This window comes from Oryctolagus cuniculus, chromosome 7 (genome assembly GCF_964237555.1).
Source record: "Oryctolagus cuniculus chromosome 7, mOryCun1.1, whole genome shotgun sequence".
In the NCBI taxonomy this organism is placed as follows: Eukaryota; Metazoa; Chordata; class Mammalia; order Lagomorpha; family Leporidae; genus Oryctolagus; species Oryctolagus cuniculus.
In genome coordinates, this window is record NC_091438.1 from 58368879 (window position 1) to 58396076 (window position 27198).

The 27198-nt window shown below is 55.7% G+C and overlaps 1 protein-coding gene across 4 annotated transcripts in view; it reads left to right on the forward strand.

Moving 5' to 3' along the window:
• Window positions 1-27198, forward strand: part of KCND3 (potassium voltage-gated channel subfamily D member 3) — a 233720-nt gene that overhangs the window by 380 nt on the left and 206142 nt on the right. For 3 of the 4 annotated variants that reach the window (XM_070076670.1, XM_070076668.1, XM_070076669.1), the window contains exon 2: window positions 7211-8391. In XM_070076670.1, the coding sequence (XP_069932771.1) occupies window positions 7286-8391 (1106 nt within the window). In that variant the 5' untranslated portion in view covers window positions 7211-7285. 4 annotated transcript variants of the gene reach the window in all.

Genomic DNA, 27198 nt, shown 5'->3' on the forward strand with positions numbered 1-27198 from the left:
CAGGCGGCGGAGGGGCTCTGAGAGGTTTGGGGGTGGGGGTGTGAACCCCTGTCCTCTTTCCATTGGCCGACCTGGCCTCGGGGTGCCCGCGGCGGTGCCCTGGGCTCTGCTGCAGGTGGCGGCGGCGGCTTGCTCCAGCCCCGCTGTTCCGGAGAGGAGAAGGAGAGCAATGGCTGAGTGGAAGGAAGCCGGGGGCGGTTTGGGGCGCTTCGCAAAGTTCTCCAGCCCGGCGAGCTTGGCCGTGTGCCTCCCAGAGGCTGGGGCCGGCGCCTGCGGTCCTCCCCGACGCCGCGTGCACGCCGGCCAGTTCTGGGGCAGGTCTCCAAGGGACCCCGGAGGCCGCTTCGGCCCTGGGGAGGGGGTTTCAAAGACAACTTTGCGAGGTGCTTACACTTGGGGCGGCGGACAGAAAGGTTTGGACAGAGAAGTTACCTGGAATCAACTAAATTCCTGCGCTTGCTTAGTGTGGACGTTGGAGACAAGTCCACGGTGCTCTTTCTCCCGGGCAGCCCCTGATGATAAGGCAGCAACAGGCTGAGGTTGCAGACCCCAGGATCTTAGAGCAGAGGGAGGGCGCTGCGTCTTTCCTAAGAGAGCACGAGGTGAACTTTCTCGGGGCCCTAGGCACAACGTGATGTTGCTAAGCCCCAGCTTGCGCGGCCGTGTTTTGCATGAATGTACGTGATGGTTTAATTCATGCCTTCTTGACCGTTACTTCAAGGGAGCCTGGATGTTTGATGTCTATAGAAAGGCTGCTGGGCGTGCGTGAATTCCACGCAAAGCGTGTGTACATCTCCCCATGTGGACATCCTGGCGCTGGGAGGGGAGTCAATGTTTCTCTTTTTCCTTGTCACTGTTTGAACGCAACAAGATGCAATACTCAAGGGACCCTCAGCAGAAGGTTAGCAGCATGTACCCAGCTGTAGGAAAGGAGTTTGGGAAAGTGTGTGTGTGTGTGTGTGTGTGTCCCGGGCCTGTGACCCACCGATCCACAACTTGCTTCATGATGTCAATGTTATGCCTGCTACCCAAATCCTGTGGACACAGAAGAAACCCCCAGGGCCATGGGAAGCCTCTGCTGCCCCCAGACCAGCCCCTTTCTGGGATAAGGGACGCCGTGCAATGTGAGATTGTGGGGAGTCTGTTTCCAGATGCTCTCCCCTGAGGTCATTGAAGGGCAGACCTTGGTGACGTGACACTTTTGCTGCGTGTGACACTTTTCCTGCCTCGCGTCCGTGCTCAGGGTAGGTGTCCGACCCCAGGACGGGCTGTCTGATCACTTTTTGGTCCTCTGCTCCCCAAACAGAAGCTCTTTAATAGTTGACTCGCTGCAGCAGAGCAAGATGGACTTCCCACTTGCAGTACTGTTTGCCTCTGTCATTTCGGAGCTCACCTGTTTGGGATGTCTCTTCCTCGGCTTCCCTCCCCCCTCCTCTTTCCCACTGTCAAACTCTTCTGCCAAAAACAAAAATAGCTTCTGATTTTTCATTTGTAAGGCGTCCACGTCCTAGTAAAACCTTGGCATCTGAGGCATGTGCAGTGCCATTGGCTGGAAATGGGGCCGCACTGTTGTGCCTGTTGCAGGAATTCACAGTCAGGCCGGCTCCGGGAGGTGTCGGTGCCTGTCAGGGCCGAGTGCTGTGACAGGAGCCATGGAGAAGCCCTACTTGAACCAGGTCAGGCCTGTGTGGTTGTGTGGTGGGCACGGCCAGTGTGGCCTTGGGCATGGTATCCCATTCAAACTCCAGGTGCTCTCTTTCTCTCACATGCACACATACACACAGAATCTTGATGGGGCAGTTGCCCTGCTTTGGGAACCTTTTCCAAGGGGGACAGGTTCTGAGCCTCTGGAGACAGCCTGGTGCCTGCTTGGCCCTCTTTAGAGAGATTGTGCTAGCTGGCACCGTGGCTCACTTGGCTAATCCTCTGCCATGCGGCGCCGGCACACCAGGTTCTAGTCCCGATTGGGGCGCCGGATTCTGTCTCGGTTGCCCCTCTTCCAGGCCAGCTCTCTGCTGTGGCCAGGGAGTGCAGTGGAGGATGGCCCAAGTGCTTGGGCCCTGCACCCCATGGGAGACCAGGAGAAGCACCTGGCTCCAGGCCTCGGATCAGCGCGGTGCGCCAGCTGCAGCGCGCCAGCCGCAGCGGCCATTGGAGGGTGAACCAACGGTAAAGGAAGACCTTTCTCTCTCTCTCTCTCTCTCTCTCTCTCTCTCACTGTCCACTCTGCCTGTCAAAAAATAAAAAAATTAAAAAAAGAGATTGTGCTGGATTAATGCATGAGGCAAAGCTTTGGCCTTGAGACCAGAGAACTTGACGATAAAGAAGAGATTTCTTTTGCCTTCTCCTTGTGTTCTCAAGTATCCCTATGTCAGTCGTGTGTTAAACACTCAGGGCCCTTGGAGAGAAGGAGATTGGTGGAGAGGAGAGGCTGGGGCCCAGCTTGGCAGGGGTAGGTCATGGCATTGAGACGGGACTCAGGGTGGAGCAGCCCCCGAGAATGGCCTGGGAAGGGCATCCTCCGGTTGGGGCACAGGGTGCCTGTTGAGTCAGCAGTCTTTTGCTCTTTGCCACTTGACACCTTCAAGATGTGTGACTCTGGGCCCCATTCCCGGACACCGCAGGGTTGTAAAGGCAGAGGTCCAGGGCCCAGCATCTGGGAGCCTGGCCCCCTCAACTCCCCAGAAGGGTAGGGTTCTGTGGTTTGGACAAGGCCTTGGATTGCCCTGGGTTCCAAGTGGTGCAGGTAACATTCCCAGTTCCGCAATGCCCAGAATTCCCTTTGCTGAGAAGAGGTGCAGGCTGACTATATCCGCACAACAACCAGCCCAGATACTGCCCACCTTGCATAGGCAACTGTCATGACAAGGGCTCCATGAGACCGGAGCTATAGCCTTGATGTCTTGGATCCAGCAGAATCAGGGATCATTTGAACCAGAAGATTCCTTGCCACTTTCTTGTCCAGTTCCCTCATTTTACAGTTGATGGCCCAAGGCCCAGAGGGTGACAATGATTTGCTTTCACAAGTTCAGGATCGATTGGAAACTGGAATGCAAGGCCTCCTGAGCCCTTGCTCCTGGCTGCCTGGGGAAGGCGGGAAGGGGAGTCTCTGCAGCCTGCTCTGTTTTGTCCGGAACATCAGTACTTGGCTATACATAGATCAGAAGAGCCATTTGGCAGGGAGCCAATCGGTGGTCTCTTTGAAAATCATCAGCTGCTGAATCCCAATGGAGGTAGCCACTTGGAAGGAAGCTCTCCGAGTCTCCCTCTCCTTACCTGTAACCTGTGTGCAGGAATGCCTGCATCATAGGGTTCTTACGGAAGTACATTAAATGTGCGTAAAAGGTACCTAGGACAGTGCCCAGAGTATTGTCAGTGCTTACTAAACATTAACTACACCCGAATTGCAATCATTGGTGACAGATGTTCAAATTGGGAGCTTGCTTTCCCGATTTCCCTTGCCCCGTGAAAATTCAAGCTGAGTGTGTGCTGAGGCACTATAACATCTCCTGGTCCTAAAGAGGCATAATTAGCTATAAGGGTAAATTTATTTTTCCGCCAGGCAGAGTTAGACAGTGAGAGAGAGAGACAGACAGAAAGGTCTTCCTTCTGTTGGTTCACTCCCCTAATGGCTGCTACAGCCGGTGCTGCACTGATCTGAAGCCAGGTGCTGGGTACTTCCTCCCGGTCTCCCATGCAGGTGCAGGGCCCAAGCACTTGGGCCATCATCCACTGCCCTCCCAGGCCACAGCAGAGAGCTGGACTGGAAGAGGAGCAACCGGGACTAGTACCCGGCGCCCCGATCGGGACTAGAACCTGGGGTGCGGGCACCGCAGGCGGAAGATTAGCCAAGTAAGCCACTGCACCGGCTGGGTAAATTTCTTAAAGATAACATGCAAGACATGTTACACGCACCATGGACTCCATTCTTTCCCCAGTCCCCTTGGTTCCCGGAATCAAGAAGTTGATCAGGTCTGTGTTTTTCTATTCTCTGAGTGGCGACACTTACGGGAAATGTCACTGTCATTTCTGCTGTCTCTGTGGCATCTAAATCAACCTTCCCTCATCAGATCAGAGGGACCTGTAGAGCATTTCCTGCCGCAAATGGAGGATACTCAGGCAGAGATCAACTCCCCGGGAACACCTGAGGATACAGAGTCAGAGCAGACACTCGGATGGGAGTCTTCTGATTCAGACTCGTCTTCAGAGGTTACTGTCTTTTCGGAGTGAGAAGGTTCACCCTTGACAGCCCCCGAAATACATGACCATAGCACGGATTAAAGTTCATGGGATTCAAATAGTACCATTAAGCTGGGGTTCCCGGTCAGAGCACCCCCTGATGAAATACCTTGTGCTACCTTGGAGGTCATGAGACAGAAGTTGAGGCCTCATGGCCTTTGCTCTTTTTTTGGTCATTTTTAACGATTTATTTTATTTATTTGAAAGGCAGAGTTACAGAAAGAGAGAGACGTATATAACTTCCATCTGCTGCTTCACTCCCTAAGTGGCTGCAACAGCCAAGGGTGGCTTAGGCCAAAGCCAGAAGCCAGGATCAATTTCCAGGCTCCAACATGGGTGCAGAAGCCCAAGCACTTGGGTCGTCCTCCGCTGCTTTCCCAGGCGCGTTAGCAGGGAGCTGGATCAGAAGTGGAGCAGCGGGGACTTGAATAGCACCCATATGTGGCTTATCCCGCTACGCCACAACACCGGCCCCATGGCCTTTGCTCTTAAAGAGCTTAGTCTAGGATGGGGACAAGCCAGGGAGTGGCTGGTTGCATTCTTGAATCCTCAGTGAGACTGCCTGGGTTTGCATCTCTTACAACACCATCATTACAATGCCTCATGCTGCAAAGCCAGACCGCCAGTGGTGTGTAGCCACAGGACTGCATGTCGGGTCCGCTGGGATGCTCCACGGAGCCTGCAGCACCGGGCCTGACATACAGTCAGTCCTCAGGAAGCTGCCTGAGGCAGAAGCCTTGCTCTGCTGCTTTGGAGTATTCAGATGGCTACATGTCACCTTACTTTTCCTTATCCACGAAATGGGGCACACAATGCACTCTTCTTTCTAGGGCTGCTGTGAGGATTAAATGAGATATCTGTGGTGGACGGCGGCATGCCTGGCAGAGTAAGTGTTCTGCAGTTGTTAGCCATTGTTGCTGATACACTGTGGATGGAGCATTTGTAATCCTGGACAGAGGGTGGCAGGGGCTAGAGCAGAGAGGCTGCCCACAGGGAGGAGACGGTCTCACAGTGAGGAGAGGAAGAGGCATGCCTCGAAAGGAGACCCCGCCAGGAAGGGTTAAAGGGGAGCATAGTCCTAGCAGGAGGAGGAATGGTCCAGAGGCATACACCCCACGGGCTGTCATTGAGCCAGTCCTTGGCCCTGCATTGGAGGCCGGGATGCATGCATGGGATCCTGGGCTGGCATGTTAGGCCAGGATCCATTTGTGGACCAAAGGAGTACGGACTTTGTTTTGTAGGCGGTGGGGCAAAACACAACCTGAACCTTGCTCTGGGGAAGGTTTCAGGGGATAAGGAAAAACTAGGTGGCAAGTGAGTGTTGGGGTCCAGCAGGCCAGTGGGAAGGGGCCCTGAGGGAGTCTGGGCCCTCACGGAGGCAGTAAGAGTGACCGTTCCCTTACTTGAAAGCTCTGTGGCTGGAACAGTGAAAAGACTGATCAAGGTGACGGGCCTGGGGTTAGGGATGCTGTGAGCCAAAAATGAAGAACAGCTTTTTGCAAGGAGATAGCTTCTGTGTAAGCCTGTCTGGCTTCAGAGGCATCAAGGTGGAAAAGTCCAGTGGCAGCTCAGGAGCCAGAGGAGGCAGAGATCTGGAAACCCTGAAAACTGGGAGTCGGGGACCGTGAAGCAGGGTTACAGGGTGAGATGAAGCTCAAATCCTGTTACAAGTTTTTGTGTAACAGAGGAGGAAATGCCAAGACTCACCTCTGTCTTATTTATTTAAACCCAGACTCAGGCCAACTGGATTCCAGAGGATCCCAGTAATTCCCAGTTGGGATTTGTTCTGTGTGATCCCTTTAGGATGAGTGAGAGGAGCGTGCCAGCCCCAGACTATTTCCCATTGCTGTTGCGTGTGTTTCTGTGTCTCTGCATGCCTTCCCACAGATGGCACACATTTGGGGAGTGTAGAGTCATTTCACTACCACCTTTAAAACGTTAACTCTGTTTCCCAAAGCCAAATATAATTCTCTGTGCCATTGTGCCTTGCATCCATGCAGGGCGTGGCGAAATGTAGACACAGTGTGGTTCAGAGAGCTGTGGGGGAAGGGACAAGGTGGTCCGGCTCTGGAGGAATGTCCCCAGGGTGGAGTGGGGACTAGGTGAGAGGCTGGCATGGCAAGGAGTAGTGTTGCATAACCACAGGGGGCCATGGCTGGTGGGCAAATGGTGGTGGGCGAGGACTCTATGGATGGCAATGTGGATCAGTTCCTTTTGGGGAGGGAGAGACAACGTGTGGACGGCAGTGAATCCAGACCCTGAGACCCTCTTCACCAATGGGAAGAGACCCTTCCTAGCCTTAGTCTTTCCCATGTCTTCCCACCATGGCTCGGAGAGGTGCACTTGGACATCTGGTGGACTCTTTGTGGGAGTTGGGGACAGAGCATCGCTATGCCCCAAGCCTCCTGTGGTCACCTGCAGTCTCAAGGAATGTTCCAGACAAGGGCCACTCCCTCCTCATCAGGGTAGAATGAAAGGAACGCACTTACCTGATCTCCCTCATCCACACCCCATTACTGATTACCCTGGTGGATGAAGAGTGAAATAAAAATTAGCATGTTTACCCCACTTTTAAATTCGTTTAATGAGAACTCATTTACCCACTCCCAATTTAAATCCATAATAACTCCATAACCTTTCAGAGCTGATGATTACCCGCGTCTTCCCAGGTCTTCCTGCGAAAGCGGCTTTCGCTGTGCACGCTCCTGAGCCCCTCGGAACTTGGCAATTTGTCAGCCTGTGGGCAACATTTGGCGGCCCCGCCTCCTTGCCGCTTGCTAGGCGCCCTCCCCATGCGGAGCTGGACGCGGATGAACTCGGCGCCCTCTCCACGGTGGTGGTGGTGGTTGCGCGCGCTGCTGCTGCACTGGCCTCGGGCACTTGGCACACGAGCCTGGCCTGTGCTGTCCCGTTTTGGTGGCCGCGGCAGCAGAACTGACCCCTTTCTCTGCTCTCTCCTCCCGCCCCCCAGGGGTCGCTGGACTGACTCCAAGCTGGTGTGCCGAGCGTCCGCGCAGCTGCTGGCGGCCGGAGCGCGGGAGTCAGCATGGCGGCCGGCGTCGCGGCCTGGCTGCCCTTTGCCCGGGCGGCGGCCATCGGGTGGATGCCGGTGGCTAACTGCCCCATGCCCCTGGCCCCGGCCGACAAGAGCAAGCGACAGGATGAGCTGATCGTGCTGAACGTGAGCGGGCGCCGCTTCCAGACGTGGAGGACCACACTGGAGCGCTACCCGGACACGCTGCTGGGCAGCACGGAGAAGGAGTTCTTCTTCAACGAGGACACCAAGGAGTACTTCTTCGACCGCGACCCCGAGGTCTTCCGCTGCGTGCTCAACTTCTACCGCACCGGCAAGCTGCACTACCCGCGCTACGAGTGCATCTCGGCCTACGACGACGAGCTGGCCTTCTACGGCATCCTGCCCGAGATCATTGGCGACTGCTGCTACGAGGAGTACAAGGACCGCAAGAGGGAGAACGCCGAGCGCCTCATGGACGACAACGACTCGGAGAACAACCAGGAGTCCATGCCGTCGCTCAGCTTCCGCCAGACCATGTGGCGCGCCTTCGAGAACCCCCACACCAGCACCCTGGCCCTGGTCTTCTACTACGTCACGGGCTTCTTCATCGCCGTCTCGGTCATCACCAACGTGGTGGAGACGGTGCCGTGCGGCACGGTGCCCGGGAGCAAGGAGCTGCCGTGCGGCGAGCGCTACTCGGTGGCCTTCTTCTGCCTGGACACGGCCTGCGTCATGATCTTCACCGTGGAATACCTGCTGCGGCTCTTCGCCGCGCCCAGCCGCTACCGCTTCATCCGCAGCGTCATGAGCATCATAGACGTGGTGGCCATCATGCCCTATTACATAGGTCTGGTCATGACCAACAACGAGGACGTGTCCGGGGCGTTCGTCACGCTGCGCGTCTTCCGCGTCTTCCGCATCTTCAAGTTCTCCCGCCACTCGCAGGGCCTGCGCATCCTGGGCTACACGCTCAAGAGCTGCGCCTCGGAGCTCGGCTTCCTCCTCTTCTCCCTCACCATGGCCATCATCATCTTCGCCACTGTGATGTTTTACGCCGAGAAGGGCTCCTCCGCCAGCAAGTTCACGAGCATCCCGGCCTCCTTTTGGTACACCATCGTCACCATGACCACCCTGGGGTAAGTCAGCGCCTGCGCGGTGCACCTGGGAGGTTGCAGGTGAGCCCGGGATGGGGAGGGAGTTAGGGATTCCAGGTAGGTTGCTGCAAAAGGAGAAAGCCCAGGAGGGATGGATCAGGGGCCTGAGGCTTTGAATCGAGTGTTTCTCTTTGGGGCAGGGCCTTGTGTGTTGTAGAACTTGACAACTGTGACCGCTCCTTCTTCCAGCCGCGCTCTGCTTGGGGCTGTGAAGTACCGGGGCAGGCGGCTGCATCATAACCTGCAGTGTGTATCCGGTGACCATGGGGAGGAAGAGGGCTGTGGGGAGAAGGGAGAGTGCTGTGAGGAGTGTGCAGGTGTCCACGGGCAGGGGATGCTTGCTTCGCGATTCTTCTCCGTATTGCATCCGAAGGCTGTTGTCTCTTTGGCCCGACTTTTCTCCTCTGCCTTGCCCGCAGAGGCTCCAGGGTTCCGTGGCTCTGAGCAGGCTTCCTCTAAGTGACTCTGCAACTGGGCTTTCTGCAGAGCAAGGCGCCTGGTTGGGTTTTTTCTCACCGCAGGGGGAGCAGGCTCCATCTCTCAGCCCGAGTTGGTGATTTAGTGACCCGGCCGACCTGGGTGACTGTGAGAAGGTCTGAGTGCAGTCAGACACAGGAGCAGGTGACAGGTGCTCAGAGCGGGGACGGGGGCCTCTGCCGGGTCCCTCGCTTCCAGGCCCCCTCTCCGGCGGAGGTCCCAGACCCCTATGCTTGGCCCCCCGGGTGAGGCAGGAGTCTCAGGAGGGGAGATGACAGCCTTCACCCTAACAGGGTCAGAGCCCATCAAAGCAGCTCGATGGAGACGTAGACTTCCTCGGGGTTGCTGCTTCCACCGCTGGGCGCCATCACGGCTGATGTAAAACCCTCTACAATTCACGAACTGGGCCTGTGTTTGCTTAGACCAGGAAGCGTTATATGGTGGATGGGGAATTCATGAAGCTTTTTATTTGGTCTTTGACAATTCAGTTGGTGGCATCCTGGTGATTAGATTTTTCCCTGGCCGCAGCCCCGTGGCGGTGGTGTCGGTTTTTCCATGGTGCTGTGTGCGCTTATTGAGAGTGACTGAGCAGGTGACAGGACCTTTTAAAATGATGGCATTTGTCATTCTGCCACACAGGAGGGGGAGGGAGGGACGGCGGTGTCCACATCATTTCCGAAGGCCACGCTTGCTCCCTTTGCCTCTCAGCTGTCTGACAACACGCGTCCTGCCCCTCCCTCCCACTGCAACACTTCCAGTAGCTGCTCACCCAGAGTCGGAGGAATGTGATTCTGACTCCCCGGTGCTTTCAGGTGCCCCTGGAAGGGACACACGACAGCAGAGGGACACCTCTGGCCTGCTGTGGGGAGAAAAACAGGGCACGTTGATGGCTATCAGCGTTAAACTGGGATCATCTCAGGAGATCAATGGGAACCTCGCTGGCCAGCTGCCCGTTACTTTTTATTATTAGTATAACAGCATATGGGTGTCTACTATGTGTCAGCAGTGTGCTAAGCACGTTGCATATATTATATCTTTAAGTCTTCACAGAACAGCCCTGCAAGGTAAGAAAAAGTCTGTACCCTTTAAACACGCAGAAGCAAGGCTCAGAGAGGGTAAGTACATTTTCTGTCATCACACAGCTGATAAGAGGCACGGCTGGTTTTCAGATAACAGTCTGGCTGCCTCCAGTGTCCTTACTGCTTTCATTCAGCCAGCCAACTTGATCCCACGCCTTCAGGAACCCTAGACAGAAGTCAGACTTCAGGGCTGTAACTTTTTTATTATGGCCTCTGGGTGTGATGTTCTGTCCTGGTCATTTTGCGAGTCAAGACAGCATCAGGCCAGGGAGTACAGCCTGCTGTGCTCTGTGCTAGGCACACAGCGTGTTATGAACAAAACACTTCCTTATGGCAGATACTGCCTTAGAAATGAGTGGTTGCTCAGAGCCAGAATCCGTGTTTTACTGCCACTGACGAAGCTGCTGTCTTCCTTTGGCATTCGTTCAAGAAGCGAGTCTGACACCAAGGGGCAGTCGGTCTTGACCTCAAACTTACTTTCTTGGAGATGGGGACAGGCTGAGCATGGCGAGGAAGCGCAGGCTGCCTGCGCTGGGGATGGCCATGCTCCCCTGGACCATGAGCCCCTAGCCTCCACCCTGGGCCAGAAACGAGCTTGCTTCCCCTTCCCTGCGCATCAGAAGGCCTGTGGGAGCACGACCAAATGGACAAGAAAGGGACCCTGAGCAGTGACTTCCCTGAGTTCAGAGGAGTAATAGGAAGGCAGCCTTTCTCTCCCCTTCCACCCCAGTGCTGCAGCTCCGTGCCGGATCAGGCTGCTTTGACTCTGACCTGAGTTGGCAGTCGGCACCATTACCAGGCTCGTTGCTTGGCTATACATAGCAGGTGCTTGGCAAAATGCTTTTTAATGGATGGGTCAGTGTAAATGGGGCGCCTTCTCCATTTGCTCGGCCTGATGCTGTTTTCGGTCCCCTCTAGACCTGCCCTCTCTCGGGGCTGGATCCAGGATTTGAGCCTGCAGCCCCTGCAGCCCCTGGAGCCCCCTTGGCCCTTGTGTTCTGCCCTTGCCTGGGCCCTTCGGAGAGAAGCGAGTGGCTTCTACTTGCTGTCTGATCCATCACCAGGCGTAACCTGCAGGACTGTGGGAATCTTCCAGCCTTTACTGGAGGTCTTGCTGGCCTGACCCTGCAAACCTTTCCCTCTCCCCTGGCTGGTTTCTGTTCTGACCGCATCACTGGCTGGTTGGAGACTTGTTCTACCGTTGCAGAAAGCCTTCTTTCTTTCTTACTGTTACACTGGCATTTGAGACACGGTCCAGCTGCCTCCAGCAGCTCCCCACAGACCCCCACCTCTTCCTCTCCGCAGACCCTCCCTGCCCTGCACTTTCCCTGAATTCCCACTTCTGGTGCGCAGAGAGGTTGCCCTCTGCTCATTGTAGAGCAAGACTGGCCGGCCGGCCGAGAGCCCATGTGCCCCGTGAAGGCATTTGCTCTTCCCGGCTCTGGTTGCCATCTCTGCTTTCCCGGCACCTTGCTGATGAGTTACTCAGGTATCCTCCAGCGAGGGATCTCCCAGAGCCAATTATTACCGTTTATTTAATATCTCAAAATACCTTAAGCACGGAAGAGCGGTAGCAGCCCGACCGCTGTCAGGGCTGGATGATGGCTTTCCCGCATGTTCTCCGACGCTGGTGGGCCCCGTGCTTCCCACCCAGGTTTCCCGGGTGCCCCGTTGACAATTGTGTTCCCAACTGCACCATTCAGGATTAATTTCTGTGCTTGTAATTGATACTATAAATAAAATAAATCCGCAATTATCTCAGTTAACAGAGGGAAGGGCTAACACAGAAACTTCCAGTATTAAGTAACACCAACGGAACTGTATGGAGATGTGTTCTATGATGTAAACGACTCGAAGCAGACTTTCCTGTGTGGTTTTCCTTGGGATCACAGTGGGCCCCGACTGCATAAGTCGGGCTGGGGAGGAAGCTCCGGTGGGGGCGTGGGAAGCATGAGTGAGGAGAGCCTTAGGAGCCCGTGGCCAAGGAGCGCCAGCTGCGATGTGGATGCCCCTTGGTCCTCTGGGCTTGGGGAAGTCACAGGGCAGTGCCAGCTGCTGCCCTGTCGGCTCAGTGACAGAGTTGAGACCAGCAGCCCAAGTGTCACCTCGTGCTCTGAGATGAGAGAGTTTGACAGTGCCCCAAATCACTTTCAACAAAAACAGAATCTATTTTCCCTTCTTCCAAGCACGAAGCAGCCTCCAGGTGATTTGCATTTCCCTTTAAAATATAATCCTGGAAGGGCCTGCCTGAGGTTCCAGGAGGCCTGGAGCCTGGCCTGCGAGATCAATACAGGCAGCCACAGAATGGGGCATTGGGGCTCCCCCCAGGGCCCCAGCCTGGTTTTTGTTAACCCTTCAGTTCCCAAAGTCTCTGCCCTCATCCACTGCCTCCAGGACTCATCAGCTCCCCTCCCAACACCCAAGTATCTTGTCCTGAGACATTGGCCAGCAGTTCCTCCTGCATGGTGGGTCTCCTGCCCACGGGACTCTGATCGTGGGATACTTAACTGGGAACAAGTGACATCCAAGTTTTTTCTTTGTGGACATTTCCTAACTGACAATTCTCTGATGCCAAAATTCCCGAGAGAGGATGCAGACCTGTGTTCCTTTGTTTGTTCAACATTTACTGAGTGCCTACTGTGTGCCTGGCAGTGCAGAAGGCTCTGTGGGTCCACAGACACTGTGATCACACATCAGCCCAACATAAGGCACCTGCTCAGTTCTTCTCTTTTGAACCGGAGCACGCTTCCCACTGTTCCTGAGAACACCCCCTGCCCCACATCATCTCATCCAGGAACTGGGTACCCCCTCCTGCCTCCCATCACAGCCCTTGCATTCCTCTTTCTTGCCATTGCCACATCTTGTTAGCCTGAGCTGCTTGTGGTTCTCTCCTGCAGGTTGTGAGCCCTCTGATGGCAGATCTCCAATCCAGAGATCATTGCACGTTTCATGCCTAGCCCAGGGCTGGGCTGTGGTGGGCCTCAGTAAACATTCATCCAGCCACTCGGCTTGGTTGGCACCCTGGCTTCCCCAGCTTCAGTTATAGCCACACTGTCATGTCGGAGGGCATTTGTGGGCAGGGAAGGAGTAAGGAGGCCAAGCAGGGTGTGTGGCAGTTCTGACTTCAGCTGTAGCAGGCTGGGGGCCTCTTCTCTTCTCCTCTCTTCTTTTTTTTAAGATTATTTATTTGAGAGGCAGAGTTACAGAGAGAGAGAGAGGAAGAGTCAGAGACAGGTCTTCCATCCACTGGTTCATTCCCCAAATGGCTGCAACGGCCAGAGCTGGGCTGATCCGAAGCCAGGAGCCAGGAGCTTCTTCCAGGTCTCCAACGTGGGTGCAGGGACCCAAGCACTTGGGCCATCTTCTGCTGTTTTCCCAGGCCACAGCAGAGAGCTGGATTGGAAGAGGAGTAGCCGGGACTCGAACTAGTGCCCATATGGGAAGCTGGCACTGCAGGCGGAAGCTTAGCCCACTGTGCCACTGTGCTGGCCCCATGGGGGCTTTCTTGCGGAGGATCTTTGTCACTGCTTTTGGCTATTTGACCATGCGGCTCCCCTCCCCATGACGCTCCCCTTCATTCAGCAGATAGCTGCTGAGTCCCCAGTAGGCGTTGGGACTACAGGGCTGAAGAAAGCACTCTCTGATCTTGTGGAGCTTTTGCCCTGGTGGATGGGACCAGACAGTGAACAGATCAACAAGCAGGTGCATCAAGCCAGACTACAGAGAACAGTGAAGCCTAATGTGACAGATAGGGAGTGCTGAGTGTGGGGGCCGAGCGGACCAAGGGACACCAAGCGCACGGGGAGGGCCTCTTAGAACAGGTGGAATTTGGGCAGAGTCCTGAGGGAAACTGGTGAGCTTGGGGGAACAGCGTTCCAGGAAGAGAACACACAGAGGCCTTCAGGCAGCAGGGCCTGGGGGTACTGTTCTGGGAACAGCAAGAGTCCCAGTGATTGAGCCCGGTGAGCGGGGGCAGAGGAGAACTGGGAGGCCAGAGAGGTAACGGAGGGAGCCACTCATGCAGACTCTGCCGTAGGAAGGGTTTTAGGGCTCCGGAGCTGTCCAAGGAGCACCTAGCTGCTGGGTAGTATCCGTGTTACTCACGGGAGCTGAGGGTGGCGGCAGGGGAGGTGGGAGAAGGGTGAGACTCTGCACATACTGGAGGGTTGGGGTGTCAGGAGCTTTCCCAGGAAGCTCTGGCTGGTCCTGCTCCCGCCCAGCAGGCTGAGAACTTCCGTGGCTCCGCCAGCAGCAGGGCACGGCATTGAAGGCACAGCCAGGAGGGCCTTCTCCACCAGGCACTGGGAGAGGCTTCCAGGCAGCCGAGAGCTCACTGAGCAGTGAGCGAGCCCAGAGAGCCTGAGCTGCAGCACGGGCACCTCACAGAAGGCCTGGCGCTGGGAGCTGGGAGCAGACGAGGAGCACCGCACCTGCCTGGAACTTGCCTTTCACCGCAGGCACCGAGATGGGCACCTGGCGAGGGGTGGGGCTTGTGCTCACTGCCATGAGCGGGACCCAGGCGCCACGCTAACCGTCTGACACAGGGGTGGACAGGGCTTCTGGGCTGCGGGGGAGGGGAAGAGGAACTCCCACAGTGTGTATGTGTGTGTGTGGATGTGGGAGCGTGAGCCTTCTGGGGGCTTCACACCGGGACCCTCACGTTGGCTGTGTCTTCCCATCCGGCAGTGAGTTCCAACGGCTGCAACTTCTGGAAGGAGATGTTGAGAGCGGCACCCGCTTCCCCACTCTCTTCTGGAATCTCTCAAAGTCAATCTCAGTGCTCCCCACCCAGCCCCAGCTCTCTCCTTTTGTGGGCTTTTGTTTGGGTTTCCCTCTGGAAACACACCAGTAAACACAGAGTTCTTCCCCAGGAGCAGCAATTGTTCTGCCTCACCTTGGTGTAAACAGAAGGCAGGAGAGGAGGAGCCCCAGCCCCTCCGTCTCCCTCACCTGCCCCAGGGCTCTGGCCCCTGCTCCATCCTGGCTGGGAGCTCTTCCTGGCCAGGGAGAGGAGCAGAGCCTCTCTCTCCGCCTGTGCCCGTCCTGGGGCAGGCGGACCTGCACACAGCTGACCTCCTCCCGGAAGCTGATGCCCTACGTGTTCCTCCCACCTGTCTCTGGCGATGTCCAGGGCACTTTTGCTTTTCTGGGAAGTGGGGACTGGGTCTCCGCCAGTCGCTTTCGGAAGCAGTGTACAGGATTGACTTCAACCCAGCTTTCTAACAGGAACCTGGGCGTGACAAGGACGAAGGAGTTCCCACTGTGCTTTTAGGCATCCTAAGTTCTCTGCGCAGAGCCTCAGCCCTCACGGCCTCCAGGTTGTGTCCAGCCTGCTTTTCTCCCTACCTCCACCTGCCTCTGCTGGGCCCCATGAGAATGAGGGGGGTTTGGCAAGGTGGGGGACTGGGGAGAGAGGACAGCTCAGTCGTTGCCGACCACGGCTGCCTGGAAGAAGATTGCATTTAGCTCGTGTAATCGTATTCCGGGTGTCAGGACTCGAATGAGTGTCATTAAACAGAATCAGAAAAATCGTTTTAATATAAGTGCCACCTCACACTCAGGCTAGTTGATGGAGAGATGGATGAGGCTGGAGACGCCTCCTTTGTAATGTGATGCTGTAAAACCCCATCACCTTCATTATTTCCTACCGAGCCAGCGCATCATAATACCCGTGAGCGGCAGAACAGCTTGAATTTAATATACAGAAAGTCCAATCAAACAATAAATGGATGGAACTATATAAAGAAACCATTTTCTGGGAGGCTGGCTCCATTCTCTGGGATTCAGCTCCCTGACACATGAAATGTGCATCAATTTTCCCCAACTAATGCAGCTGCCGAATCTCCATGTGTGATATTTGTTTGCTTCCGAAGTGGGAAAGGGGAGCTTCTTCCCCCTCCCCCCTACATTATCTGGCTATCAGTGCAAAGTTGCAAATCTCATTTCCTTTGATTTGCATCCAGTGGCTCTGGGTGACACAGCAGGGCAGCCTCAAATGCCAGGACTAGAGGCAGGGCCCGCCTGCCCGACCGCCCTCCCTCCCTCCCTCCGTTCCAGAACCTCAGCGGTTTCGGCAGCACTTTGTCGTCCTCTTTAAGGGAATCAAGTGCTGGCCACCAGAGCGGGTTGGGTAGGGGGTCTGGAAGTCTACCATTGGCAGTCCCTGGAGCGGGAAGGCCACACCATAGGGCTGGCTGCCGTACCCCGCCCCCCCGCCCGCAACCCCGTGCCTGTGAGGTTGTGATGGTGCAGAAGCTTCATCCCGCATTGGGTTCCTCCCGCCAGTGAAGTCACCCCTTCCCCTTCCGTCCCCATGCTCAGCCTGCTATTGAGACGTGGTGAACCCAGACACCAGCTGATCAGCCAAACAATTAAAAAGGCAAATGCTTAAAAATGGCACATGTCAAAGGCTCCTGGAGGTACTGTTTTTCTGCTTCTGATGTGGGACTGTTTCCTGTGCTATTTTTCCAGTGCCGTGGATAACTGAGAGTTAAGCATAATTACAGGCTTATAGCTGCTGAGAAGTATCATTGGTTTATTTTTACTTCTTTCTGGACATGCTTACTTAGAAAAAGATAGGAGAGTTAAACTGAACAAGATAAAAAAACCATGGCCAGCATACATCTTGATTCAATTCAGCAAACACGGAACACCCAGCATTTGCAAGGAACATTATTAGACAATGTGGAGGATATAGAAACAAATAAGGTACTAGCCAGGTCCCTAAGAAGTTTGCAATATAGTGAGTGAGCAGAGTATGGTCATGAGAGTGGATGAGAGAGAACGGGGCATTCGCCGAAATGGTCAGGAGGTGCTGATACAGCCTAAATGCTTAATAAATATTTGCTGCTGGATGCATGACGAGGTGACATTTCGGCTAGACCAGCAACGGCAAGTAGGATTTTAATATGTGAAAATGGGAAGTCCAAGTAAATGGCAAAAGGGCATGGTGTTTAGGGAGCTTAACTAATATGCTGGTTTTCTAGTGTTTAGGGTTTATGAAGACAAAAATAGCTCTAGATGAGCAGGAATAAAACATTTGCTACAGATGTACAAGGTCTAAAATATTAGGCTAAAGAATTTGTTTGGTAGGCACGAGGGAGCCTGATGCATTGATTAGGCAGATTTATTTGGCATCTGTCTAATGCATGAATGTTAGAAGGGAGCCCTTGGACACAGGGTAGTTGGCCAGAAGATGGATCCAAGTAAAAGGTAAAGAAGGCCTGACCTGGGATGGTGGCAGTGGAAAAGGAGAGGAAGGAGTGGAGTGGAGAGAGCAACAAGAGGCGGCGGAGTCAGAAGCATGCAGGAGTGATCAGCCTGGGTGATTAGAGGTATGGAGTTGGCAAACACTTGAGGAGGAACAGGTGGGCAGGAGGACAGCCGATGCACTTGGCTTTGGATCCATGGTGTTTACAGTTAACCCTGGGTGTCCTTGAGGTGGCCGGCAGCCAGATGGCAAGACGGCCCTGGAGCCCAGCAGGAAGAACAGGGCTCAGAGGCACTTTCCAAAGCCCTCGGCCGAGGCAGGACAAATAGATGTGAGCAGCCAAGGAAACACGAAGGGAAGGCAAGGAGCGAGGGCCCTGCAGAACACTTCCTGCCCCATGTGCTGGTGCTTGGGCCGTGGCCCCCGCTAGGAACGTTGCTGCCACCTGCAAACAGCCGTGCCAAAGCTTCCAGCCAAGGCCTGTGCCGGTTCCCTTTCATGCTGTGTTTCTGCTGGAACTAAAAGGGAAGATTGGTTTTCTGAGGAAAACAAGAGGGTGTTTTTTTTTTTTTTTTTTTTTTTTTTTTGTAGTCTCCTACAATGATAATTAACCAGCACCCGCTCAGGAAAGCAGAATTTGTTTATTGGCTTTGCTAAATGTAAACAGACACAGGGCCACTTGCAATGACACGTGGGTGGGAGATGGGGTCTGAATGATCACAGACCAAGAGCCGACCCCGCCTGGCCTGGAATGGGGCTGACTGAGCGTGGTGCAGCCTCCGTGGGCCTCTTGGGGCCGGATCCTTAAGTAGAGTTCCAGAGGCTCAAGAGGCTGTTCCTCTCCTTGGAGAAAAGGGTGCACCCTTGGCATCACTGGGAGCACCCTCTGATCCATCACCCCTAGGAGACTTCTGGGGCCCCTGGTGAGCAACTAGGGCAGGCGACGGTTCAATGATTCAGTAAACATGCGTGGAGCTGCAGCTGGCACTGTGAACAAGACACAGACCTAGTTGGCGGTGAGGGGCTCCAAAAGAGAGAGCAGATGGGGACTGAATCCTTGGAGGCAGGCGTGAGGTTCACGTTCTGCAGATGAGAAGATAGACAGCATGCCCAAGCTCCCACATTATAGTAGCAATTACTAGACTCATGCTGAGGTCCTTTGCCTCCATTGGAGTCCGGTAGCTTTATAAGGAGCCCCAGTGCAACAACAGACTTACCGTGAGCTATGTTCCTAGGCTCAGGAAAGTAAGAGATGAATAAAAGACTGGAAAGTGTGAGAAGAATGTGGAGCTGGCAGGAACCAGGGAAGGCTTCTTGGAGGAGGTGGCATTTCAGCTGACCCTTGAAAGAAGATGGTGGGAAAATTAGATGCCTCCATTCATTTGATCATTTTCTCAACAACTGTTGTTCTGCTGGAGGCTGAGGGTGTGTCTGTTAAGTGAACAGACAGATGCTCTGGAGCTGACATTATAGTGGGAGTCGCAGACAATAAACAAATGAGCGCACACAATGAAATGAATAGTTGATCTAAAAGCTGTGAAAAAAAAGAGGCGAGACTGGCGAGGGGAGGGGAATGAAGGCCATTAGCCTGACCTGTGCTGAGAGCTGAGGGTCGCAGCCCCCTGAGGATGCGAACAGCCGGTCCTCCTGCTGTCCCTGAGCAGAAGCATGGTGGGCACAGTTGGTTAGCCTCAGAGGGAGGCCGTCTCCAGGCCGGAAGTGACGCACTTGAGTCTCTTCAGGGCAGCTCCCCAAAAGGTGGGGAAGCGGCTGTTTGCTGTATCTGCTGAGGATGAGTGAGTAGAAGTGGGTTCACCCTGACACAGGAGACTCCTGTCGCTGTCCTTATCAGCAACCATGGCAATACCACGACACAGTTGGGGATGGGTCAGGTGGAAGCCAGGAGCCTGGGACTCTACCTGGGCTTCTACAAGGGTGCAGAGGCCCGATTGGGCCGTCTTCTGCTGCCTTCCCAGGTACACTAGCAGGGAGCTGAATCAGAGTGGAGCAGTGGGAAACTCTAACTGGCACTTGTATGGGATGCTGGCATTGCAGATGGCAACTTAACCCACAGTGCCGCCACGCTGGTCCCTTAAGTATAAATTGCTGATATGCACTTAATCCTGCTGCTAATCATGCAAGAGAGGCATTGCTGATCTCTGTAGACGAGGAAACGGAGGCCTGCTCAGAGCCTGCTGCTGGTGCCTGGAGGTGCTGGAGTCCGCGGGGCACTGGTTGGAGCAGGGTCTGCTCTTGTCCCCGCACTAAGCCGCCAGATTTCCCTGGGAGAGTTTGGGAGGCTGAAGTGTGCTCCCTGGGAGACGAAGGAAGCTCCTTCTGCAGCTTCTGCCTTGCACAGAGGAGAGGAAGACCCAGTGCCCCACTCAGGAGATGGGGACTTTTCAGGGTGCTAAAAACTAGTGGAGGGGGCCAGCGTTGTGGTGCAGTGGGTAAAGCTGCCACCTGCCACTCCGGCATCCCACAAGGGCGCCGGTTTGAGTCTTGGCCGCTCCACTTTTTTTTTTTTTTTTTTTTTTTTTTTTTTTTTTTTTGACAGGCAGAGTTAGACAGTGAGAGACAGAGAGAGACAGAGAGAAAGGTCTTCCTTTGCCGTTGGTTCACCCCACAAGTGGCTGCTACGGCCGGCGCATTGTGGCTAGCGTACTGCGCTGATCCGAAGCCAGGAGCCAGGTGCTTTCTCCTGGTCTCCCATGCGGGTGCAGAGCCCAAGGACCGGGGCCATCCTCCACTGCCTTCCTGGGCCACAGCAGAGAGCTGGACTGGAAGAGGAGCAACTGGGACAGAATCCGGCGCCCCGACCGGGACTAGAACCTGGGGTGTCGGCGCCACAGGCGGAGGATTAGCCTAGTGAGCCACAGCGCCGGCCTGCTCCACTTTTAATCCTGCTGCCTGCCAATGGCCTGGGAAAAGCAGCAGAAGATGGTCCAAGTGTTTGGGCCCCTGCACCCACGTGGGAGGCCCAGATGAAGCTCCTAGCTCCTGGCTCTTTACTTCAGCCTGGTCCAGCCCTAATGGTGTGGCAGTCTGGGAAGGAGTGAACCAGCAGATGGAAGATCCCCCCCCCACTTCCTCTCTGTAACTCTTTAAAACAAAACCAGCAGGGTTTGTGGTCTCTTCTCCGCCCCCCCCCCCCAAATGTAAGGAAGAGGGGAAATGGTACATCTGCATATTCTGTGAATATCCAACGCGGATGTCTCCGAAAACTTTTGGAAATCTCATGCTATCTCCTTCGCTGGAGAGCTGGTCCCAGGTGCCCTTGTTGCTAGCATCCTAGTCTGGGTGCCCATGGCACCTGCCCCGTGCCACAGCCAGCACAGAGCTTCAGGGCTGGTCGCCACAGCTTTGGAATCGAGGAAGGGAGCCCCCCTCGCCGGGTGGGGTTCTGACAGGCCTTGAAGTGATCTGGGACCGCTGCAGGAGATGGCGTAGGCAGGGGAGGCGGCCTCCTGGGGAGTGTGGACCCCAGGTGTCAAAGGCGTGCCCCGCCCCCTCCCAGAGGAAGGCATCCTAGGCGCCAGGTGCCGACCTCTCTCCCCCTTTGCCCCTCTAGTGGCCACTCTGTGCTGTGGCTGTTGGGCTCACGGTGCCCAGAGAGGTGAAGGGGAGCAGTGTACCACACGTGAGCCCAAACACGTGCTCTTTTCTCAGCCCCCCCACCCCCGCCGGCCTGTTGCTCTCCTGCCTCCAGGAACTGCTGAGCCAAAGCCCCTTGCCTCCCCTCTCCCCACGCCCACAGACGCCTGTCTCAAGCCAGCAAAGGGCGTTGTGCTGATTAATAAAACATTTTCCTGCAGCCTGGCTGGCAGGCTCAGGGTCTGGGCAGGGCTTAGAGAGAGATGCTGAAGCGAGCGTTGTGCCCCCTCCTCTGCCCCCACCCCCACACACCATGCTCGACTTTCTCAATATTTCCATGTAAGGTCAGCTTCTCCTCGGAGGCACACAGGCTGCTGTGTCCCCGCTCTGAGCTGGGTGCTTTGTGCCTGGGCTGGCTTACGTGTGCTGACCTAGTGCTTTGCTGGAGTAGGGCCAGGAAGGACCCCTGGATTGGGGGTCAGGAGAGCTGGGTGTGGGGCCCGCTTTCACAGGCTGCGTGGCCTCAGGCAGGCCACTGCCTCTCTCTGGTCCTCGGTAGCCTTAGCTGAATGATCAGGGATTGGGCTGAGTGAGCTCCTGCCTCCTAGCCAGTCGCGCAAGCCTTGTGTCTCTGGCTCTTCCAGGGAAAGGAGGTCATTAGCCTAGTAGCCTGGATACTCTGCAGCCTAGAGAACCAGCCACGGATGGTAGGGCGCCGGGACCTTCCCATTCCCGTTTCCTCTTCTCCCCAAAGACAGAAGTTAAAAGAGTCCTTGGCCAAAGCGGCCGTCGGAAACGCGGGTCCGTGGAGAGGCCCCTGGAGGTGCTGCTCGCAGGAACCTCCGGAGGTCTTCAGGGTACTTGATGGGGACCCGGGAATCCAGAGCAGGTCAGCAACCTCCGGCCCCGCAGGGCTGGGGCCCTGTGCTGAGAGACGCCAGGGCACTGCGAATTCGGCTCTCTGGGCCCCTCTGGCTGGGCCAGGTGAGAGGGAAGCATAAGATATCATCAGCCCTAGAGTTGGTGCTGTGGCTCAGTGGGTTAAGCTACCACCTGCTACGCCGGCATCCCATAGGGCACCAGTTCAAATTCTGGCTGCTCTACTTCTGATCCAGCTCCCTGCTAACATACCCAGGAAAGCAGCAGAAGATGGCCCAAGTGCTTGGACTCCTGCACCCACGTGGGAGGCTTGGATAGAATTCCAGGCTCCTGGTTTTGGCCTGGCCCAACCCCAGCCATTGTGACCATTTGGGGAGTGAACCAGCAGATGGAAGTCTCTCTCTCTCTCGCTCTCGCTGTTGCTCTCGCTCTCTCTCTCTCTGTAATTCTACCCTTCAAATAAAATAAATGTTGAAAATAAGAAAGATGCTGGTCCAGGGACCAAGAAGAGTCTTTGAGGATGAGGGCAGGGATGGATGTCAGCCTGGTGGAGTCTGAATTTACTCTGGTTTGCTGTCCCCCTTGGGACTGGTCCCCTTCAGCAGTCTCCCCAGCAGATGGCAACGGGTCTGCCTGAGCTTTTCTGGGGGTGAGGGCCATACCCGCCTTGATGCAGTCTGTTCTGTTGCTGGAGAGGCTTGGCGATCACACCCCTCCCCTTTGTATCGGACCCAGGTCCACTTCCACAAGGACGAGGGCTTTGAGAACCCGGCAGGTACTGCTAGGATGTGGCTCTGGAAGGCAGGGATTGTTACAATCAGAGAAGTCCCTGGTGGGCTCAGTGTCATGAACATTTCCAGGATATCTATCCTGCCTCTGACTTAGCGCAACCCATGCACAGCCCTGGCAGATCCAAGCCCATCGGGGGGTGGAGCCACCACCAGGAGAACAGCAGGGACCTGTGCGAGACGGACGGGTGGGCTCTGGGACTGCATGGAGCCCTCACCCATGCTGATGCTTCCATCAGGAGCTGGCTTCCTCCAAGCCCCACCCATCACCAATTTACATTTCTCCCCTGTTGTCCTGTTGGTCTGTAAATGGCCCTTCCCTTCTCCATCCCCATTATTTTATTACCTGAGTTCCCCACAGGAGTGCAGGGGGATCTGTAGATTGCTATTAGCATCCATGTGGGCAGCCTGGCTTGCATTACCTTGAATTATGTGAATGAAACCAACCATTAAATGATCACAGAGGACCGGGGAGAGGGTAGACGTGTGGGCTCTCTCCGGCTCTGAGAGTCTCCCTGGCTTTCTTTCTAAGAGGCAGAGGGGATGAGGACCAAAGGAGCCATGGGATGGTGCCTGGGAAGGGTCAGACGAGAGAGTTTCTCCTGGGGAGGCCCTCTCGCAGGCTCAGCCTCTGGAAGCTGGAGTCCGCAGCCCCTGCCCGCACAGGCAGCCCTGCTCCTCAGTCAGGGCCTCCGGTCCGCACCCCAGCTCCTTGCAGAATGTTTGGCTCGGGGGCTACCCACTGGCCTGTCGCCGCCTCCTGGTGGTCTTGCAGGCTCTCTCCAGAATGAGAAGCACCTGTATGGGTCAGTCACACTGAAGGACAAAACTGTGAGACAGACAGGAGTGGGCAGTGAGTCAAGTGCAAGGTTTGTGTATTTCATGGCAAACAGTGAGGTGGGGATGAGTCCAGACAGGACGGGCTCCGTAACTCTGGGATGCTACCTGTCCAGACAGGGCGGGCTCAGGGGGATGGTCAGATCTGCCCCTCCTGGAGGAATCACAGAAGAGGCAGGACTTGGAGGAGTATGCGAATCACAGAACATTGTGGGTAGGAAGGGACAGTGCTGTGGGGATAAGGTGCAGGAGGGACTTAGAACAGGCCCTGTGCTCGTGTGTGTGTGTGTGTGTGTGTCCAAGTGTGAGTGTGTGAGACAGCCTGGGGAGGGGGAGCCTCAGGTCACCTGGGCCGTTGTTGACACTGAAGAACTTCTAGGTACTTATTCTCTGTTTGCTACCACCAGGCCCTTCGCTCTTGGGAGATTTGTGTGCTGAGAGGTGACCCTGACCCAGGGCAGTGTCTTCTGCCCCTTAGATAGGCCCTCACCCATCCGCTCCTTTTTCCAGAAAGTGACCTGGTGGGAGAATCCAGGCAGGATTGCTGGGGAATCTTTCCCAAACCAGAGCAATCTAGCAATTCTTGGATCAATCCTGTTTGCACACACATACACACATACCTGCATGCATGCATGCACACCACACATGTGCACACCCATACACAATATACACCGCACACATGAACACATACCCACATGCATACACACACCACACCATGCACACACACATGAATGTACACCACACACATGCACACACAGACACATACGTACATGCACGGCACCACACATGTGCATGCACACACATCATACATGTGCATGCATGTATATAGTGCACACCACACATATGCATGCACACACATATACACAGCACACAGGCGTACACACACATTGTTGGGGTGGGGGCAGGGAGCAACAAAATTTCCTGCTGCAGGCGCCCACTTGAGTCTGCTGTTGCCCGTTTCCAATATTCATTCAGCAAACATTCCTGGTGTGCTGACCGTGGTCCCAGCCCCCTAGCGTGAGGAGCAGCTCCCCAGGTGTGGTTTGGAGCAGGACGCCTCCAGTGGGGCTCCCTGGAGAGTGAAAGGCTTCAGTCTAGGGGCTGGGGAGGAAGCTGAAGGGCGCAGCCGTCCCAGCAGCCCAGCCTGCAGGAACCCCCTGCCTCGGCAGGGAGGATCAGATCCCCGCCTTTTTCTGACTCTGGAAGAGGGAGAGAGCCTGTTCCGCTGTCTGTGCCCTTCTTGTGTTTACCTCCAAGTGCAGCTAGAATTTTTAAAACACAAACTTTGTGTTGCAAAGAGGCACCCTCTGTATTGTGCCACCCTCCCCTGTTTCAAGTTTACTGATATTTTCCCTTTGAGCTCCACAGTGTGGTACCCTGGCTGCACCTTTGACCTTGCTCTGTGGCCTGGGGCTGGCCTTGAGGCAGATGGTCACCTACCAGGTGCTCTGCCTACAAGACCACCTGGGGAACCGTGGGGCTCTGCATCTGTCTGCCTGCCTGGAGCCCATTCTAGTGCACCTGTGCCCTGGCCACAGATTGGGGAGCTCTGCCTTGGCATCTTGGGTTTGGGCTGCCCAGGAGCCACCCCTACTCACCTGCTGCTCTCACAGTCCCATCTGGGCCCTCCTCTGTGAAGTCTGCTTTAGTCCAGCACCACGTGCCAACCCAGGGAAGACAGAAGGATCAGAGCCTGGTACTGGGGCCCAGGAGGAGGCTTGGCCCTTCTTCCTGCCCTGCCTTGCCCCAGCCGGGAGCCAGGCTACCATGCAGCTATGTAAGTGTCTGTTTCACTGCTTCTGCTGAGTTGCAATAGAGTTATAACCAGGAGGCGATTCAGAGACCCTGGCCAGTGGTTGGGATTAAGGAGTGGGATAAAGGATGCCTCTCCTCTTCCTTTCTGTGGAGAACTGATTCCCTCTGAATGCCGAGGGAGGCAGAGAAGCTGAGGCCTTGCTTAAGCAGGAAACCTCGGGAAAGGGAGGAAGTCCCTGTGTGTGTGGGTGCAGCGACAGGAGAGGCCATCTGGCTGGAAGCAGTGCTCCCTGGCAGGAAGTTTTTCCTGAGGTCTGTCTGCCATCCCTCCCGGCGGCCTCAGTTCCCTGCCTCAGGTCGGCTCTCACTGGAGCTGGAGATGTGCTGGTCAGCCCCCTCTCCTCCACGTGAGAACTCTGACACTTGGGGCTTTGGCCAGGCTGTTTATCTGAGTAGCAGTGGTAGGAAAGCCCCCATAGAGCCCCCTAGTGCTCTCAAATGGGGTTATTCTCCCCACTTTACAGATGAGCAGACTGAGGCACAGTGAGGGTGAGGAACTCGGCGAAGGTCACATCACTACTCAGCATCAGGAAAGGGCTTCAAGGTCAAGCTCTGGCTGCAGAATCCCCTGCACCACAGCACTAGATGGACCCCTCTGTTCACGACACTCCTTCGGACTCAGTTTCCCACAGCTTCTTCACTTCCTCCGTGGGGCTCCCAGTCAGTTAGCTTTTACCGCGTAACAGATGACTCCGACAGCCAAAGACGCAAAGCATAAACATTGGTCATTTCCCACGATTCTGCAGGCTGGCGTGGCCTGGGCGGTCGGGGCTGGCTCGGCGGGCCCTGCAGCACGCTGTGACCAGCAGGGGTGGCCTCACTCGCACATCTGTGGATGGGCCTGCCCTGGGGCAGCACAGGTGGATGGCCTGGCGGTCGTCCCTCATCGTCCAGCAGGCAAGCACAGACCCTGTCAATAGTGGCAGGTGCCGGGTTCGAGGGCACAGCAGGAGGCGTGGTCAGAACCTAATGTGCAAGTGCTCTCCGAGCCTCTGCTCAGGTCATATTTGCTAATGTCCCAATCACTGCCGGAATCACACGGCCAGCCTCAGATTCAGAGCGGAGAGGAAGGGACTCCGGCTTTTGCTGGAAGGAGCTGCCACATCCCATTGCGTGGGAATACAAAAAGGACGGAAATAATCGGGGGTGGATTTTGCAACCTCCCCCAGGCTCTTCACCGTGAACCACATGGACTGAATTGCATAGTGGGAAATGGTAGTGGGGTGTCCCTCAGCCTGGGGAAAAGTCCAAGCAGCTCCCACCAACGTCTTGCGTGTGGGATGGAATGCAATGGAGTGGCCGTTTGGGTCAGGCTTGGGGCAGGCAGTGAACCGGCAGAGAATGGGTTTTCTTCTCTGGCACACTACCTTCCTCCCATCCCTATGTTTCTACCACTTGCCCCAGGACAAAGGGGACGAAGCCACAGGCTCGTTCACTGCCGTGATTGCGGTCGGAGCCTGTGCAGAGTACCCCAGGCCTGGCTCCTCCCAGGGGCCCCCGCTGTGGAGTGGGGGTGAATCAGGGCCCGGGATTCTGTGGGCAGACACACCTGTGTTCCCTTGGCAGCTCTGCCACTTCCCTGCAGTGGAACCACGCGGAAGTCCATCTGGGACCCTCAGTTTCTCCTTTGGCAGTGGGCATGCACGATGATGTTGTCATAAAGTGCCTAGGCCAGGACCTGGAGCGTGTGAGCACCCAGTATTAGCCATCCTTGGGCCTTGGCCGAGCTCTGCTGCCCTGGTGCATGGGCGGCGATGGCCAGATGACAGAGCCGTCCCTGGTAAATAACTCTTGGCTCACCCAGGATCACCAGATGGTGTGCCAGCAACTTGGGCCAGGGAAGCGCGGGGCAGAAGCTGCAGGGGGAGCAGAAGTGGGACTGGAGCCGCCCGAGGGCTGGGCTCTGTGGGCATTGCTCAGCCAGGCACACAAGAATCTAGCGAGGCTGTTGTCTTCCACATGCAGAAGCTGGGATGACGGCACCAGCGTCAGCCTGGGACCCCCATCTTCTCTTCTCAGGGCCTCCTGCAGGCCCCCCTAGAATACAGAACAGTCCCCCTCCGGCTCCCATTTCACATCCCATCTCGAGATGCCCATCTTTGCATACGGG